Genomic DNA, 18,370 nt, shown 5'->3' with positions numbered 1-18,370 from the left:
AAAAAATAATATGCCTGGATACAAAAGGCTCATGCCTGTAATCCTAGAGAGAATCAAACTTCAAAGCCATCCTAGGCAGACAACCCTGAGACACTTATCTCCAATTAACCAACAAAATATCAGAAGTGGAGGTGTGGCTTAAATGACAGAGTGCCAGCCTTGATTTCAGAAAAGCTAAGTGAAAGTGTGAGGCCCAGAATTCAAGTCCTATCCCTGAAAGATGAATGAAAAAAATGTATTTTTCTAATTTACACTTTATTGTTGTTTAGAGGTGATATTCAGCAGGGTTACCTTTACATACGTCAGGTATTAAGTACATTTCCTTTCACATAATGTCATCTATTCCCTCATTTTCTCCCATTCTTTCCTTTCCATCTCTACCCACGAGTTGCACAGTTCACTCTCATTAATGTCCAGTGTGCTCCACTACTGCATTTTGAAAAAAATGTTTTTAAAAATTGTAGTAGTTTTGTGTAAGTAGAGTCATAATGATTTTTCATTGTATTAGGCTAAGGAATACATTCTAAAACAAATCTACCTTATCGGTTCAACAAAAAGAAAACAAAATTATTAAAACCAATCTTACATACAAACTACATTGATTTTTTTTTTTTTTTAAAAGCCAGTACTGAGGTATAAATTCAGGGCCTTGCACTTGCTTATTAGCTTATTTGCTCAGCCAGCATTGTACTACCCGAGCTGAGCCATGCCCCTAATCTGGTAACTGCTAGTTATTTTGGAGATGGGAGTTTCACGGACTTTCCTGCTCCTGCTGACTCTGAACTATGATCCTCAGATTTTCAGCTTCCTGTGTAGCTAGAATTCAGGAATTAGTCACCAGTATTCTGCCTGCCAAAAATTATATATATATAGATAGATAGATAGATACATAGATAGATAGGGGCTGGGAAGGTGGCTCAGCGGTAGAGTGCATGCCTTGCATGCATGAGGCCCTGGGTTCGATTCCTCAGCACCACATAAACAGAAAAAGCCGGAAGTAGCGCTGTGGCTCCAGTGGTAGAGCGCTAGCCTTGAGCTGAAGAGCTGAGGGACAGCACCCAGACCCAGAATTCAGGCCCTATGACCGGGAAGGAAAAAAAAAAAATTAAATAGATAGATAGATAGATAGCTAAAGAGACAGAGAGAGAGAGAGAGACAGAGAGAGAGACAGAGAGAGAGAGAGAGAGAGAGAGAGACAGAGAGAGAGAAGCAGAGAGAGAGAGAGGCAGAGAGAGAGAGAGAGAGAGTGTGTGTGTGTGTATGTCCTGGAGCTGAGGCCATACCTCAGTAGTATAGCAATTGCTTTAATATATATTTGCCACCCTACATCATTTGATGTCCATCATAGAAAAATGGATAATAAACAAAATGATATGTAGTCTTATGTCCTATTTTTTTTTCTTTTAGCAAGACTAGCATTTGAACTCAGGACCTTAAGCTTGCTAGACAGGTGTTATACCACTTCAGCCACATACCCCAGCCCTTTTTTGCTTCAGTTATTTTTTTTAGATAAAGTCATTTTTGTGTAGACTGGCCTCTGTCTGCGACCCTCTAACTCTCTGCCTATACCTTCCAGTAGCTGGGACTACAGGCCTATTTAATTGGTTAAGATAGGTTCTAACTTTTTTTTTTTTCTACCTAGTCTAAATCCAAAGTCCTTCTAATCTCTACCTCCCTAATAGCAGGTATATACCACCACCCCTTCTATATGATCTCAGGTAGGAAACTATCCTAAAAATTAAATCATTATTTTAAATATTTTAACAACAGAAAAAAATTTTCCTAGCAATTTACATCAGAGGCACTTACTAGCCCACATTTAAAAATTTGACCATTTTTTTTCTTATTGGTTGTGGCCTGGGTACTGTTGTCCTTGAGCTTTTTTGCACTAGGCTAATACTCTACCACTTTGAGCCACAGTGCCACTTCCTGTTTCCTTGTAGTTAATTGGAGATAAGTCTCATGGACTTTCCTGTGTAGGTAGGCCTCTGAGCTAAAATCCTCAGATCGTAGCCTCCTGAATAGCTGGCACCAAGCTAATACTTGATTTTTCTATCTATAATTCTCAAAAAAATAAATCTTTGCTGATGTTTACCATTCAATAATTCTTCCAGACTACTGACTACTACATAAACTAATTTTATTCACAGTAGTAAAATCTAAAATCTACTAAATCTTTCTGGATTTTCTTTTTTTTTGGTCCAGTCGTGGGGCCTGAACTCTGGGCCTGGGCGCTGTCCCTCAGCTCTTCAGCTCAAGGCTAGCGCTCTACCACTTGAGCCACAGCGCCACTTCCGGCTTTTTTCTTTTTGCTATGTGGTGCTGAGGAATCGAACCCAGGGCCTCAGGCATGCAAGGCAAGCGCTCTACCACTGAGCCACCTTCCCAGCCCCTCTTTCTGGATTTTCAAACTTTGGCTACATCCAGAAACAAGTAATAGTGCTGGAATGTAGCTAAGTGGTAGAGCCAATGCCAAGAATGTACAAGGCTCTGGGTTTAATCCACAGACTGGAAAACAACAACAAATAACAAACAGTCCAATCAGATTGTATTAGTTCTGATGTTTGAAAATCTTCAGATTAAAAGTAGTAAATGCTGGGTGCTAGTGGCTCATGCCCCTAGCTACTCAGAAGGCTAAGATTTGAAGATCGAGGTTTGAAGCCACCTGGGAGGAAAAGTCCACAAGACTCTTGTCTTCAATTAACCACCAAGAAGCTAGAAGTGGAGCTGTGGCTCAAGTGGCAGAATGCTAATCTTGAGTAAAAAAGCTTAGAAACAGTACCCAGGCCCTAAGTTCAAGCCCAGGACCAGACCAAAAATAAAGCCCAACTTGTAAATACTAACTACCAGCTAGTTATTTTTAATACTAAATGAAGTTCTTCAATTCCTTCTCATATTTCATATTTGGCAGTCAAGTTGATAGTTACCTGTCATGTAGAAGTCTTTTATAGTTAGCTGAGGTGGAACCAGGGGATCAGCAAGCAGTTGCTGGTTCACTAGCTGCAAAACAACCATAAGAGACCAATAGTATTACTGAAAACAAGTACTATTACATTGGTAAACATACCATTATGAATACTGCAAATAAACAAGCTTTTACCTTGGAGAGCTCATTTGCTTGCTGAAAGTAATTAGCTCCTTCAACATCATCATATCGAACAAGATTTGGAGAGACCTCTTCCAATCGGCTCCTCACTTGATCCAGAGTCTCATAAGGAAGAGTCATACCAGCAATCTACAACAGAACAGATCCATAAAAATGACACAAAGCTTTACTACTAAAAAATGTTAGAGATGGGAATGTGGCTTAGTGGTAGAGCGCTTGCCTTGCAAGCACAAAGCCCTGGTTTCGATTTCTCAGTACCACATAAACAGAAAAAGCCAGCTTTGGTGCTATGGCTCAAGGGATAGAATGCTAGCTTTGAACAAAAGAAGCTCAGGAACAGTGCCCAAGCCCTAAGTTCAAGCCCCAGGACTGACTCAAAAAAAAAAAAAAATGTTATAGCAGAACTGGGAGGTACATTCCTGCAATCCTAATTCCTTTGGGGGTTGAGGCCTAGATGATCACATTTTAAAGCCAGCCTAAGCAAAATAGCCTGTGCAACTCCATCTCCAAAAGCTAAACTAGATGTGTGGTTCAAGTGGTAGAACACCAGCTACAAGCAAGAAGACTGAGCAAAAGTGAGGGCTTGATTTCATGTCCCAATACTGACATTGGTGGGCTCATGCCTATTAATCTTAGCTAATGAGGAGTCTGAGATCTGAGGATTATAGTTCAAAGCCAGCCTAGGCAGAAAAGAAATCTAGCTGTGGCTCAAGTGGCAGAGTGCTAGTCTTGAGCAAACAAGCTCAGAAACAGTGCCCAGGACTGCAGCCTCAGGACTAGTGCCAAAAAAAGAAAAATATAATAATAAAAATAAAAATACCAGGGGAGAGCCAGCAGTGTATTCAATCCCCTTCCCCAACGAACATATAAACAAACAAAAAATGCTTAAACTAGCCAGGTGCCAGTAGCTCATGCTTGTAATCCTGCTTAGGAAGCTGAAATCTGAGGATCACAGTATTGAAGCAAGCAAAGGCAAGGAAGTTCATGAGACTGTTATGTCCAATAAACTCCTCAGAAAAAGCCAGAAGTGACATGTGGCTCAAGAGGTAGAATGCCAGCCTTGAGCAAAAGAAGCTCAGCGCAACACTTATGCCAAGTTCAAACCCTAGGACCAGCACACACACTGAAAAAAATGATTAAAATATTTTTTCATTTTGTATAGTTTACTTGTTTTATATATATTATCCATACAAACTTATGTGCGTTTTTATATTTATGCATTATTAATATTACTAATAAATCTAAAATCAACTATCAACTGGTACCTGGTAGCAGGTATTGAATTTTTAAGGAACCATCAAGTGAGAAACACAAATGTCAAAAATTCTACTTCAGGCCATACACTTGTAGCTTATGCCTGTAATCCTAGTCATTCAGGCCATACACTTGTAGCTTATGCCTGTAATCCTAGTCATTCAGGAGGCTGAGATCTGAGAATCTCAAGATTCAAAGCCAGACTGGGGAGGAAACTCTATGAGTTTGTTTTTTTTTTTTTTTTGCCAGCCTGGAATCTATTCAGATCCTCTTTGCAGTTCAGACAATATATAATTTTTTTTTAGTTTGAAGATTATTTTATTATTTTTTGGAATGTTTTTATTATCTTTAAGCAGTTTAACAAAGGCTTTCAACACAGCAGTTTCTTTGTTAGTCATGGTGCTTGAACTTGGGGCCTGGATGCTATCCTTGAGGTCTTTTTCCTCGAGGCTAGTGCTCTACCACTTTGAGCCACAGCTCCCCTTCCAGTTTTGTGATGGTTAACTGGAGAGAAAAGTCTCATGGACTTTCCTGCCTGGGCTGGCTTTAAATCATGATCCTCAGATCTCAGCCTCCTGAGTAGCTAGGATTAGAGGTGTAAACCACTAGCTTGGTTATGAATTTTAATAAGCTAATATGGCCAATATTCCTTAAGCAACACTACTAAGAAATGTCTCAAAAATAATACCTCAGAGAGAGCTCTTAGGATTTTCCAGTCTTCTCTAGCCAAGCCGGGTGGTGTCACTGCTACTTTAGTCTGCTGAGCTCTGCCCTCAGTATTAACGTATGTAGCAGACTTCTCTGTGTAAGCAGCTCCTGGGAAAATAACATCCGCTATAGGTGCTCCAACATCACCATGATGTCCTATGAAAAGAAAAAAAAAAAGATGCGTTGGATTTTACTAAAAATAATGATTAGTAAGCAGGTAAGTGGTCCACATCTATAATGAAAACACTTGGGAGTTTGAGGAAGGAGGCTCTTCAGTTTAAGGTCATACTAATACTATGTCTCAAAAAAGTTTTAAAGTATAAAACTTAAAAAATTCCAATTTTATAACTGACTCTAAAGAAGAAATTCAGAGCTTTATATGCAATCAATCTACCACTGAACTATATATATGCCCCTTATTTTCCACTTTTTTTTTTTGTCAGTTGTGAGGCTTGAACTCTGGGCCTGCGTGCTGTCCCTGAGCTGTTCAGCTCAAGGCAAGCGCTCTACCATTTGAGCCACAGTGTCACTTCAAGTTTTCTGGTGGTTTATTGGAGATAAAAGTCTCACGGACTTTCCTGCCTGGAGTAGCTTTGAATTGCGATCCTCATATCTGTCTCCTAAGTAGCTAGGATTACAGGTGTGAGCCACCAACACCCAGCATTTTCCACTTTTATAATTACAAAATTATTTTTTAAATTAAAACAATACAGTACTAGATGAGTACTTAAAGTCCATCTCATCACCAACAGTGTAAATACAAAAATAAGTATTTTGTATAAATACAAAAATACGTATTTCACACATATATAGTAGACAAATATACAACATGCGTGTAAGAGGAATACTACTTACAAAATGGTAATGACCAGATATACCAGTTAGTGGAGGTATGTGAAATTTAAGACAGGATTCTGAGTAATAACAATAAAAACAGCCTAAAGAAAAAATGTAGAATATTCTAAAAGACTATCATCCACTAATATTTTTATAGAACCAATGAAAGAAAAGGTTACTCAAAAGAGAAACAGTGGCTTATGCCTATAAATTCTACTTATTCAGGAGGCTAAGATCTGAGAATCACAGTTTGAAACCAGCCTGAACAGAAAAGTCTGTGATGGGCTGGGAAGGTGGCTCAGTGGTAGAGTGCTTGCCTGGCATGCCTGAGGCCCTGGGTTCGATTCCTCAGCACCACATAAGCAAAAAGAAAAAAGCCGGAAGTGGCACTGTGGCTCAAGTGGTAGAACGCTAGCCTTGAGCTGAAGAGCTGAGGGACAGCGCCCAGACCCAGAGTTCAGGCACCACAACCAGACCCCCCAAAAAAAAAAAAAAAAAAAAAAAAAAAAAGAAAAGTCTGTGAGATTTTTTTTTTTTGGGTCCGGTGGTGGGGCCTGAACTCTGGGCCTGGATGCTGTCCCTCAGCTCGTCAGCTCAAGGCTAGCGCTCTACTACTTGTGACACAGCACCACTTCCGGCTTTTTTCTTTTTGCTTATGTGGTGCTGAGGAATTGAACCCAGGACCTCATGCATGCAAGGCAAGCGCTCTACCTCTGAGCCACCCTCCCTGCCCCTTCCATGAGACTCTTAACCACCAGAAAACTGGATGTGGTGCTGGCCTTGAGCTCAAGAGATCAGGGAGTGCCCAGGCCTCAAGTTCAAGCACCATGATGAAAAAAAAAAAAAAAAAAAGGTTGCACAATATAGATAGGTCTTGTTACTCTAATTTTATTTTTCTTTTGGTGCCACTGGGATTTGAGATACTACTGAGTATTATCATTTTATTGGAATTGTTGTCCTTTGTGCCAGTATTCAGGCCTGAACAGGGTCTTACATTCTTATTTTTTTCCACTTGAAGCTGATGACCTACTACTTGAGCCACACTTCCACTTCCAGCATTTTGCTGAGTCTCTTGGATTTGTCTGACCCGGCCAGCTTTGAACCTTGTAACCTTGTAACTTTGTAAATAACTAGGATTACAAGCATGAGCCACTGGCACCCAGCAAGAACAAGATTTTTGTGTATCCATTTTGGTGTAACTACATCAAACTGAAGCTTTAAAATATTCTATAAGACATTTCATGCCAATGAAAGCCTATTATAAATTATGCTTTTCATGTATAATTACTGTAGAAATTTATGCAACACTGTTATCTGTATAATATTTAGGCAGGCTACACAACAATTCATCTATTCCAGGAGAACTTAATTACATCTACAATAAGTAGAACTCAAAAATATGGACCAAATCTCAAAAACCACAGATTTGTTTTTTTGTGCTGGTACCAAGGCCTGAACTCAGGACCAAGGCACTGTCCCTTAGCTTTTTTGCTCAAGGTTGGTGCTCTACTACCTGAGCCACAGTTCCATTTCCAGCTTTTTGCTAGTTAAGTGGAGATAAGATTCTCGGCCTTTCCTGCCTGAGCTAGCTTCAAACCACAATTCTCTGATTTCAGTCTCCTGAGTAAGCTAGACATGAAGTACCAGTGCCCTGCCCAATCCACACATTTCTATATTAAATGTAATTCACTAAAGTAACTATACATGGTTACATCCCAGCAATGGAGAGGTGAAAGCAAAAGGATGGACATTTGAAATCCCGCTTGGACTACAAAGTAAGTTCAAGCCAGCCTGAGCTACATACAGACTTTGTCCCAAAAAAAGACTGGGAATATAGCTCAGTGGTAGAAAAGTTGCCTAATATGCCCAGGCCCTGGGTTTGATCTCCACACAATGAAAGGTTAATTCACTAAATGTCCTCTTAATGAAGGACTTAAATAACTTCACACTGCTTGTATAAAAGTGATTTCTCTTAATAACAATGTAAATATTCTTTATTTGACACAGGGTGTTTTACTATGTAGTCCATGTTAGCCTTGAATTTACAATCCTCAGGATTATAAGTGTGTACTTTATAAGATATAATTTAACTAATCCTATGAACATTAGGATTGCTTCTAATTTTCTAATTCTTAGTTCTTTTTTTTTTTTGGTCAGTTGTGGGGCTTGAACACTGGGCCTGGGCAATGTCCCTGAGCATTTCAGCTCAAGGCTAGCGCTCTACCACTTGAGCCACAGTGCCACTTCTGGCTTTTTCTGTTTACGTGGTGCTGAGGAATCGAACCCAGGGCCTCATGTATGCCAGGCAAGCACTCTACTACTGAGCTGCCTTTCCAGCCCTAATTCTTAGTTCTTAAGTAACAGAAGGTAATTATTCTTAGTGATGTGAACTATGACATTATGACAATACTTGTGGATTGTCTTCAAGAATTGGTTGGGGGAGGCAAATCTCATATGCAAAACATTCAGTCCACCAAATAGTTTTTGTGATTACTCCATAAGCACGCACACGCATACGCACACGCACGCGCACATACACACACACACACACAAATGTAGGCTCACCTCATAGGCATGTGCTACAACTCCTAGTGCTAAACAGTTTACTATATACAATGAATCAAGATGTTGTGGCACAACGTGGGCATGGTGGTGCATATTTTGAATCCCAGCGCTTAGGAAGCTGAGGCAGGCAGGGGGAGTTCAAGGCTAGCCTGGGCTACGTAATAAGACCATTAAAAAAAAAAAACCCAAAAAAACAGTATACGCACACACACACACAAATTCTCTTCTGTTTTGGGGGTCATGGGTGCTATTTACCTTGATAAACAATGAAGCAATCTTTTGGTAAGTCCTGTCGCGTGATACAACCTCCATCTGCTCCCAGCAAAAACAGCATTTTGGGAGGGTGCTTGCGAATTGCTTCTACCCCAGGTTTATAACCAAGGTCTAAAGCAGCTACCTGGCTCGCAATCCTGTTAAAGAGTTAAAGAGTTTTAGAATGCAACAGTATTGTTAGTATAAAAAATTCAATGTGTTGTGGGCAGTGATGGAGTGGGAAACGGTAATAGTAAAGGAAGGGAAAAATTGTCATAAGAAAGAAATATACTCATTACCTGTTTTATGAAATGGTAACCTCTCTGTATAATAACATCTTAATAATAACAAAATGAGCAGGGCTCATGCCTGTAACCCTAGCTACTCAGGAGGCTGAGATTTGAGGATCTTTGTTTGAAACCAGCCCAGGCAGAAAAGCCCATAAGACTGTTTATCTCCAATTAACAATGTTAGCCTTGAGCAAAAGAAGCCCAGGCCCTGAGCAAAAGCCCCAGGACTGGTACAAAACAATGAAGGACTGGGAAAGGTGGCTCAGTGGTAGAACGCTTGCCTTGCATGCCTGAGGCCCTGGGTTCGATTCCTCAGCACCACATAAGCAAAAAGAAAAAAGCTGGAAGTGGTGCTGTGGTTCAAGTGGTAGAGCGCTAGCCTTGAGCTGAAGAGCTGAGGGACAGCGCCCAGGCCCAGAGTTCAGGCCCCATGACCGGACCCAAAAAAAAAAAACATTTGGTACTAGCTCATAACAGAGACAGAGCCAGGTATAATGCACATCTGTAATCTCAAAATTCTATAACCAAGGCTAGCCCAGGCTACATAGCAAGGCACCCTTTATTATAAAACAACAACAAAAAACAGTCAACTTTTCAAAGAATGTTTAACATTGTTATATTATCAGGAGAAATAACTTTTATACAAACTGTAAAATTATTTAAGTCCTAATATAGGACATTCAGTGAGCTGCTTTTCCTCTTTTTGTTGTATGGGGATAAAACCTAGGGCCTGGACATACCAGTGCTGGGCATAACGACTGCTCTACTACTGAGCTACATTCCCAGGCCTCGGGCCACTTATAGGGCACATTCCCGGATACATTCCCAGGCCTCGGGCCACTTATATGGTGCATTCCCGGCTACATTCCCAGTCCTCAAGCTGGCCTGAACTCCCTTTGTAGCCCATCCAAGCCTTGAAATCTCTATCCTTCTGTTTTCATTTCCCAATTCCCAAGTGTTGGGATCTGATTAAATCATGCTCTACTCTTAATGAATTACAATTGAAAACAGAAATAATATGTATCTGAGTATGACAGTGGATAAGAACAAGTATGTAGAAAGTTATTTGAAATTTTAGTATATAAAACAGGCAACAAACCTATGAAGGATATTCATAACTTTCCAATCAGCTGTAACACCACTGGTCACCCGAATCTTCTGTGCAATGTTAGAAACAGTGGCAAAAATAGCTGCTCCATCATTTCTCTGGAGTGCAGAACTGCCTAAAACCACCATTGGTTTTTTAGCTTCCTTTAAGACCTATTAAACAAAGAACTTTGAGATAAAAGTATTGCAAGTGAACTAAACTCTAACTATATAGCTGCCCACAATGAAAAGAACTGGCATATAGCTAGGCATGATGATGTACACCTGTAATTTTAGCACTGAGAAGTCTGAGGCAGGATGACTGTGAGTTCAAGGTCAGCTTGGGCTACTTAGCAAGACTTTGTCTCCCAAACAACAGATAAAAGAAATCAGAGAATTAAACTGGGTGCCAGTAGCTCACGTCTGTAATCCTAGCTACGCAGGAGGCCGAGATCTGAGGATTGTGGCTCAAAACCTGCCTGGGCAGGAAAATCTGTGAGACTTTTTTTTTTGTGGTTTTTTTTTGGGAGGGGGTCCTGTCGTGGGGCCTGAACTCTGGGCCTGGGTGCTGCCCCTCAGCTCTTCAACTCAAGGCTAGCACTCTACCACTTGAGCCACAGCGCCACTTCCGGCTTTTTTCTTTTTGTTTATGTGGTGGAGGAATAGAACCCAGGGCCTCATGCATGCAAGGCAAGAGCTCTACCACTGAGCCACCTTCCCAGCCCCATCCGTGAGACTCTTATCTCCAATTAACCACCAGAAATCTGGAAGTGGTGCTAGCCTTGAGCTGAAGAGCTCAGGGACAGTGCCCAGGCCCAGAGTTCAAGACCCATGATCAAAAAAATAAAAAGATAAAAAAAATCAGAGAACTAGTTTCTATTAGCATCAAGGAAAATAAAAAAAGTAGCATAGTTGCATCAGGCACTGGTGGCTCCACTTGTAATCCTAGCTACTCAGGAGGCTGAGATCTCAGGATGCTAGTACAAAGCTAGGAAGTCCATGAGATTCTCATCTCCAATTAGCTACCCCAAAACTGGAAGTGGAAAATGATAGAGTATTAGCCTTGAACAAAAATAAGCTCATGGACAGCATCTAGGTGCTGAGTTCAAGTCCAAGAACTGACTCTGTCTGACACACACACACACGCACGCACGCACGCACGCACGCACGCGCGCACGCACATGCGCACGCGCATACTCTTTCTCACTTCAAAAAATGAAAGAGCAGCCGGGTGCTGGTGGCTCATGCCTAATAATCCTAGCTACTCAGGAGGCTGAAATCCAGAAGACAAGTTTGAAGTCAGCCAGAGCAAAGTCCACAAGGTTCTTCAAAATATACAGCAAAAAGCTAGCAAGCAATCCAATCAAGCATGAAGTCCCAAGTTCAAACAAGCAATGGCAATTAGAAAACAAAAGGAAAAAGGAAAATAGTATGACAAGTATGATCAAAGTATTATTTTAGACTGTAACAAACGGAGCTGGGAAGGTGGCTCAGTGGTAGAGTGCTTGCCTTGAATGCATAAGGCCCTGGGTTCGATTCCTCAGCACCACATAAGCAGAAAAAGCCGGAAGTGGGGCTGAGGCTCAAGTGGTAGAGCGCTAGTCTACAGCTGAAGAGCTCAGGGATAGCGTTCAGGCCCCACGACTGACCAACAACAACAACAAAAAAAATAGACTGTAACAAACTATTTCAACAGGAATATAATAGACATTCTCAGGAAACAAGATCTCAAGAAATTAGAAAACTAATTTTAAAAAAAGATAAATTAATGAGTTACATAAAGAACAGAGAAGAAAAAAAACATAGAACCAAGTGCCAGTATCTCAAATCTATAATCATACCTATTCGGGGAGTTGAGAGCTGAAGGATAGCAGTTTGAGTCCAGCCCAAGCAGAAAAATTCTTGATACCCTACTCAAATACAGACAGCAAAAAAACAAGGCTAGCCAGCCTAGACAGAGTAAGTCTCTGAGTTCAAACACCAATGCTGCCACGAAACAGGCAAAAATATACAGGATGAGATTTCTTTGAAGAATCACATGGAAGAGGCAAGAGATGATCTACCAGTGAGTTATATTCCCAGCCCCATGCTGTACTTTCTTCCATGTCCTTTTGTGTTACTGCTAAAACTTCTAATCATAACCATTCTGTTATTACAAAGCTAGTAAACTTAAAAAATAGCAATATTTTTAAAATAAAGAACAATAATGGTAGACACATATAACTTGAGATCACCTGGCTGAATGAATGGCTGCCCGAAGCAATGTCCTGCAGAATTTGGGGGGAGTCTCCCAGGTGATCATATGTATAAGTGAGGTCCACTGGACTGCCTATGAGGGCCACTTTTAAATCATTATGAAGCCAGCTGAAATAAAAACATTGTTTTTAGAGCTAAATAAGTAAAATACAAGTTTGTCTCAACAACGTAAGATCCTACCTCTACTTACAATTACAAAATGTTAAGTACAGAAGAACTCAGAGTAATTAACCTTACCAGACATAATTTATGTAATAGTTACAAAAATACATGCCAAAGCAATTCAATGCACTAATTTGGTACACAGGGATGCTAACTGTAAATGCTAACAAAGACTCAGAATAACTAATCTGAAGTTTTAAGTTTACAGTATTTGCATAGCAATTATCTTTTTAATTATTAATGGCAACACAGGTCATGTAAATAAACTTATGTATATATTATTTGCACTCAACAACTATGGATCTACTTACTTCATGAAGTTGTAAGTGTGACCACATATTGTGGTTTGTTGACAGTACTAGTTTTTATCTGTTAGCAGGAAATAATAAACAGCTACCTCTTTTTAGTTTCCCAATGTAGACATTAAATTACATGGTTTTAGTAAGTCTCAAAAAAAAAAAATATTGGGGCCAGGCACTGGTGGCTCATGTATCTATAATCCTAACTACTATGGAGGCTGAGGTCTGAAGAACACAGTTTGAAGAACAGCAGGGAAGGAAAGCCTGTGAGGCTCTTACCTCCAATGAACTACCAAAAAGAAAAAAAACTGCTGGGAGTAGATCTGTGGCTCAAGTGATAAAAGTGATAAAGCACTAACATTAAGGGGGGGGGGGGGGGGGCTCAGGGATAGAATCCAGCCCCAAGTTCAAGGCCCAGTACTGACACTGATAAACATGTAGGTGCATACATGCAAAGCCTGCAAACAAAACGGGGCTCTGAAAAGTCATGTCACTGCTTGCAAAGTGTAACTTTAGAATGGATGCTGAACAGAAAATATTAAATTGTTATATCAGAAATTATGGAAAACTTTTTGCAAGGCAAGTGCTCTATCACTGAGCCACGTTCCCAGCCCAAGGGTTGGGTTTTTTTTTTTTTTTGGGGGGGGGGGGTTTGGGTTTTTTTTAAACTGTATTTTTTTTTGTCTTTTCTTTTTTGGTACTGGGTATGGTGGCATCTGCCTGTCACTTCAACTGTGGGAAACTTAAAATAGGAGTATGGTCCAGGCATACACTAGAAAGATGGTTCAGCAATAGAGCACCTGACCAGTCAGCCAGTATAAGGCTCTGAGTTCCAACTGTAGTACTGACACTCTCCAAAAACAAAGCTACCAAAACGTAAGCCCTGAGCATTCAGGAGGCTGAACCAGATCCAGAGGATCATGGTTCAAACGCATTAGAAAGAACTAGCTCAAGACAGCATATAGGCCCTGAATTCAACCCAGGCACAAAACAAAACAAACAAAAAAATTAAGGCCAATTGTTTCTAAGTCTATAATCACAAAATAAATACTTGCATTTTTAGAGAGAGTGAGAAAGGAGGAGAAAAGGAGAGGAGGAAAGGAGGGAGGAAGGGAGGGAAGGAGGGAGAGAGGGAAGGAGGGAAGGAAGTGGGTTAGTTACTTAGTTCAAGGCCAGCCTGGGAAAAAATAGTGAGACTCTATTTTGAAAACAAAATGGGGCATAGTTCCAGTGGTAATACATTTAATTAGCAAGCGTGAGGCCCTGGGTCAAACCCCAATATTAAGAATACTCAATGGTAGAGTGTGCCTGACATGCATGAGGCCCTGGGTTGAATTCCTCAGCACCACATAAGTAGAAAAAGCTAGAAGTGGCACTGTGGCTCAAGTGGTAGAACGCTAGCCCAGAGCTAAAGAGCTGAGGGACAGCACTCAGACCAAGTTCAGGCCCCATGACCAGCAAAAAAAAAAAAAGAAAAAAAGTATATAAATATATATTACTATATATTTAATAAAAAATAAATTAATTAAAGAGATGGTATGGTGGTAGGTAGTCAGACAGACCTGTTTAAAACTGTCCTTCAATTACCTTTAGTAATTATTTAGTCTGACTACAATGAATACTAGGAATCAACTAAAATATATATCAAACCAAAAAAAAAATCACATACTTAAAAAAAACTATATATATTACTAACCTCTTTCGAATTCTAGCATTAAATAGTGGTGCTTCAAAACGTGGATTTGTACCAACCAGAAGGATTACATCTGCTTCTTCCACACCAGCAATTGTTGTATTTAGGAGGTAATTGGAACGCAAATCCGTACTAGAAATACAATATTTAAAATATAAGTTTTCTTTAAAGCTGAAAACACCTGGCACTCCCCCAAAATTTCATGAAACACGTCTAAATTAAAACAAAGTTCTAATACTTATTATTAACTAAATCTCCTAAATTCTCCTTTAGCTCTTGGTTTCATTTTGGTCTATAAGTAAAATGGCACTGGTGACTATTTTGGAGAATACACTGTATACCACAAATGTCTTTTACACATAACTGTAACTGAAAGGAATAATGTGAACCTGGACCATAGCTTCCTATTTCTTACCCAGCTCCTGCAGTGGGGAAGATCTCTTCAGTACATAAGATGTCAGAATCCACTCTATTCAGTATATCTTTCAGAGCTACCAGGGCTTCAGCATCCACCAAACCACCTGCAATTGCTGCCACCTCTTTACCTTGAAAGCTCTGCAACTAGAAATGGATAATAAGCAAATCAATGACAAACATATAGTAAGCAATGGGTTGCTCAGAAAAAAGAATAATTTGGGGCTGGGAAGGTGGCTCAGTGGTAGAGCGCTTGCCTTGCAAGCCTGAGGCCCTGGGTTCGATTCCTCAGCACCATATAAACAAAAAGAAAAAAAGCCGGAAGTGGTGCTGTGGCTCAAGTGGTAGAGCGCTAGCCTTGAGCTGAAGAGCTGAGGGACAGCGCCCAGGCCCAGAGTTCAGGCCCCACAACCGGACCCAAAAGAAAAAAAAGAATAATTTTTTTTTTTTTTCTCGGTCATGGGGCTTGAACTCTAGGCTTGGGCACTGTCCCTGCACTCTTCAGCTCAAGGCGAGCGCTCTACCGCTTGAGCCACAGCGCCACTTCTGGTTTTCTAGTGGTTTATTGGAGATAAGTGTCTCACAGACAGCTGGGTGCCCATGGCTCACGCCCGTAATCCTAGCTACTCAGGAGGCTGAGATCTGGGGATCACGGTTCAAAGCCAGCCCAGGCAGGAAAAGTCCCTGAAACTCTTACCTCCAATAAACTACTCAGAAAATCGGAAGTGGAGCTGGGCTCAAGTGGTAGAGCACTAGCCTTGAGCTGAAGAGCTGAGGGACAGACAGCGCCCAGGCCCAGAGTTCAAGCCCCACAACAGACAAAAAAAAAAAAAAAAAGAAGAGTCTCATAGACTTTCCTGCTCAGGCTGGCTTTGAACCATGATCCTCAGATCTCAGCTTCCTGAGTAGCTATGATTACAGGTGTGAGCCACCGGCGCCCAGCAATAATAATCATTTTTATGTACCAAGAAAGTAACACACTTTTAGTTTTATTATCTAATCTAAAAGTGCAAACAGTAGAGGTGCGTGTTTATCATCTTAGAGGGAAGTCTTCTAGTTAGGAACAAAGGAGCTGAAAAATAAAGTCTAGAGAATGAAGAATATGGAATCAGTTACTGGAAATGTGACCACTTCTGAAGTACTATCCCTCTAGGCCTTAATTCTGTGTCTACCTTGACTTTTCTATCCAGAAAACTATTCCTTCTGCTTTTTTTCTTCTTTGAAATGAAACACAAGGCTTCACTCATGCTAAGCACACATAAACCACTGGGTATGACCCAATTCTCTTCTTCTTCTTTTTTTTTGTAGGTCATGGGGCCTGAACTCTGGCCCTGGGCACTGTCCCTCAGCTCTTCAGCTCAAGGCTAACACTCTACCACTTGACCACAGCACCACTTCCAGCTTTTCCTGCTTATGTGGTGCTGAGGAATCAAACCCAGAGCCTCATGCATGCAAGGCAAGCACTCTACCACTGAGCCACCTTCCCCGCCCCCCAATTCTCTTCTTATGCTGACAAGATCACATTTATTTTCAGGATTTACTAAAACAAACAAACAACATCTTATAGGAAGGCATCTTGGTACTCTTGTTTTAGTTAGGTCTCTTATTCGTATGTGCTTTCTCTCAAATCAGTCCACAAATTGTACCTACTTAGTATGTTTCTTTTTAAACTATAGCATTCTGGTAGGTAAAGATTTTGTGTTCGTGGTCTTTACATTCCCATATTTAGCATAACATCTAATATACAGCTCTCAAAAACTATCAAATGGAAGATTAATTGTATTATAAAATACAAGACAGAAAGGAAGAGACCCATTCATTAACTTATGGCAAAACTATTTCTTAAAAGTTACACACTAATTATTTTATATTTCTTTCCTTTTCTCTCTCTTCACTCCTTTTCTTTAATATTTAAAAATTTTACCATTCCAGCTACACGAGAGAGTGCATCCTCCCAGGAGGTATAGGTTAAAAGCCCTTTTTCATTTCTGACCATTGGCTCAGTAAGTCTTTGACGTTTCAGCCCATCATAGGCAAATCTAGACAAAAGAAACACATCGTTTATAGAATCTCAGTAAAGAAGCAATTATAATTTTTTGTTGTTGGTCATGGGGTTTGAACTCAGGGCCTGGACATTGTCCCTGAGCTTTTTTTTGCTCAAGACTAGCACTCTACCACTTAAGCCACAATATCACTTCCAGTTTTTTCTAAGTAGTAAGTCTCACAGCCTTTTCTGGGCTGGCTTTGAACTGCAACCCTCAGATCTCAGCCTCCTGAGTAGCTAGGATTACAGGTGTGAGCCATCAGCACCCAGCCAGCAACTATAATTTTCAGGTTTAAAATCTATAAATATACAATTAAATATACAATTGGTTAAAGTGACAACTAGAATAAATCTCTAGATATTACTATCCCACAATTTTTTGTGGGATAGTAAAGATTATTTTATGAGCAATTCTTAAAACCAAACTACTATCTAATAAGGTATGATTTGAAGCTAGAGGTGCATCTTGAATTTTGAGTGATAAGAGCATTTCCTATCATGTGCAAAGTCCCAGACTGAATCCTCTGCATACCAAAAAAAAAAAAAAAAGTTTCTTAAATTTCTAATCTGAGTAATCTTAAAACTTACAACAACAACAAAAAGATATGATCAGGAGGCACAGTGGCTCAAGCTCACAATTCTAATTACTTAGGAAATGAGATAGGGGCTGGGAAGGTGGCTCAATGGTAGAGTGCTTGCCTCCCATGCTTGAAGCCCTGAGTTTGAGTCCTCAACATCAGCAGAAAAAAGCCGGAAGTAGTGCCGTGGCTCAAGCGGTCAGAGTGCTTGCCTTGAGCTGAAGAGACCCAGAGTTCAAGCCCACCCACAACTGACCAAAAAAAAAAAAGCATCTAAGAAGTGAGATAAAGGGAATCAGACTCTTGTGACCATGAACAACAATAACAAACACCAACCAAAAAAGCAGTGCGTGTGCACGGACACGAACAAAAACACCTCCATATCCCACCCATGGTGAAAGAACAGGTAGACTGCAGTCCAGGTCATAAAGTAAGACCTATTGCAAAAATAACCAACATAAAAGGACTGGCAGGGTAGTTCAAGTGATAGAGAGTATTGCTTAGTAAGTGTGAGCCCCTGTGTTCAAACCTAAGAACTACCAAAAAAATATCTCCCAAAACCAAAAGACATAGCTGAAAATCATAGTACTTGAGTACTGCTACTTTACTGAGATTATGTTGTGCAAATTCCTATATTTAACGTAAATTTCTCTACTTTAAATTCTCTAGATGGGAGGAAAATTCTTTACATCCAATTTAATATGAAAACTAGCAATAGATCGATCCAGAATTGTTTTTTCCCATTTGTATATAAAATCTCAGACTTAGCCAGTGCTAGTGGCTTATACCTTTAATTGCAGCTATTCAGGAGGCTAAGACCTACAGC

The 18,370-nt window shown here is 40.3% G+C and overlaps 1 protein-coding gene across 2 annotated transcripts in view; it reads right to left on the bottom strand.

Annotated features, from left to right (window-relative positions):
• Window positions 1-18,370, bottom strand: part of Ndufs1 (NADH:ubiquinone oxidoreductase core subunit S1) — a 34,517-nt gene that overhangs the window by 1,404 nt on the left and 14,743 nt on the right. For both annotated transcript variants that reach the window (XM_070018689.1, XM_070018682.1), the window contains exons 10-18: window positions 16,847-16,961; window positions 14,924-15,069; window positions 14,512-14,640; window positions 12,333-12,462; window positions 10,112-10,272; window positions 8,726-8,880; window positions 5,049-5,224; window positions 3,101-3,235; window positions 2,928-3,000 (exon numbers count right to left, since the gene is read on the bottom strand). In XM_070018689.1, the coding sequence (XP_069874790.1) occupies window positions 2,928-3,000; window positions 3,101-3,235; window positions 5,049-5,224; window positions 8,726-8,880; window positions 10,112-10,272; window positions 12,333-12,462; window positions 14,512-14,640; window positions 14,924-15,069; window positions 16,847-16,961 (1,220 nt within the window). The remainder of the gene's footprint in view (window positions 1-2,927; window positions 3,001-3,100; window positions 3,236-5,048; window positions 5,225-8,725; window positions 8,881-10,111; window positions 10,273-12,332; window positions 12,463-14,511; window positions 14,641-14,923; window positions 15,070-16,846; window positions 16,962-18,370) is intronic.

Source organism: Dipodomys merriami, unplaced genomic scaffold (genome assembly GCF_024711535.1).
Source record: "Dipodomys merriami isolate MVZ:Mamm:240054 unplaced genomic scaffold, mDipMer1.0.p SCAF_1, whole genome shotgun sequence".
NCBI classification, from domain to species: Eukaryota; Metazoa; Chordata; class Mammalia; order Rodentia; family Heteromyidae; genus Dipodomys; species Dipodomys merriami.
This window is presented reverse-complemented; position numbering and strand designations above follow the sequence as displayed.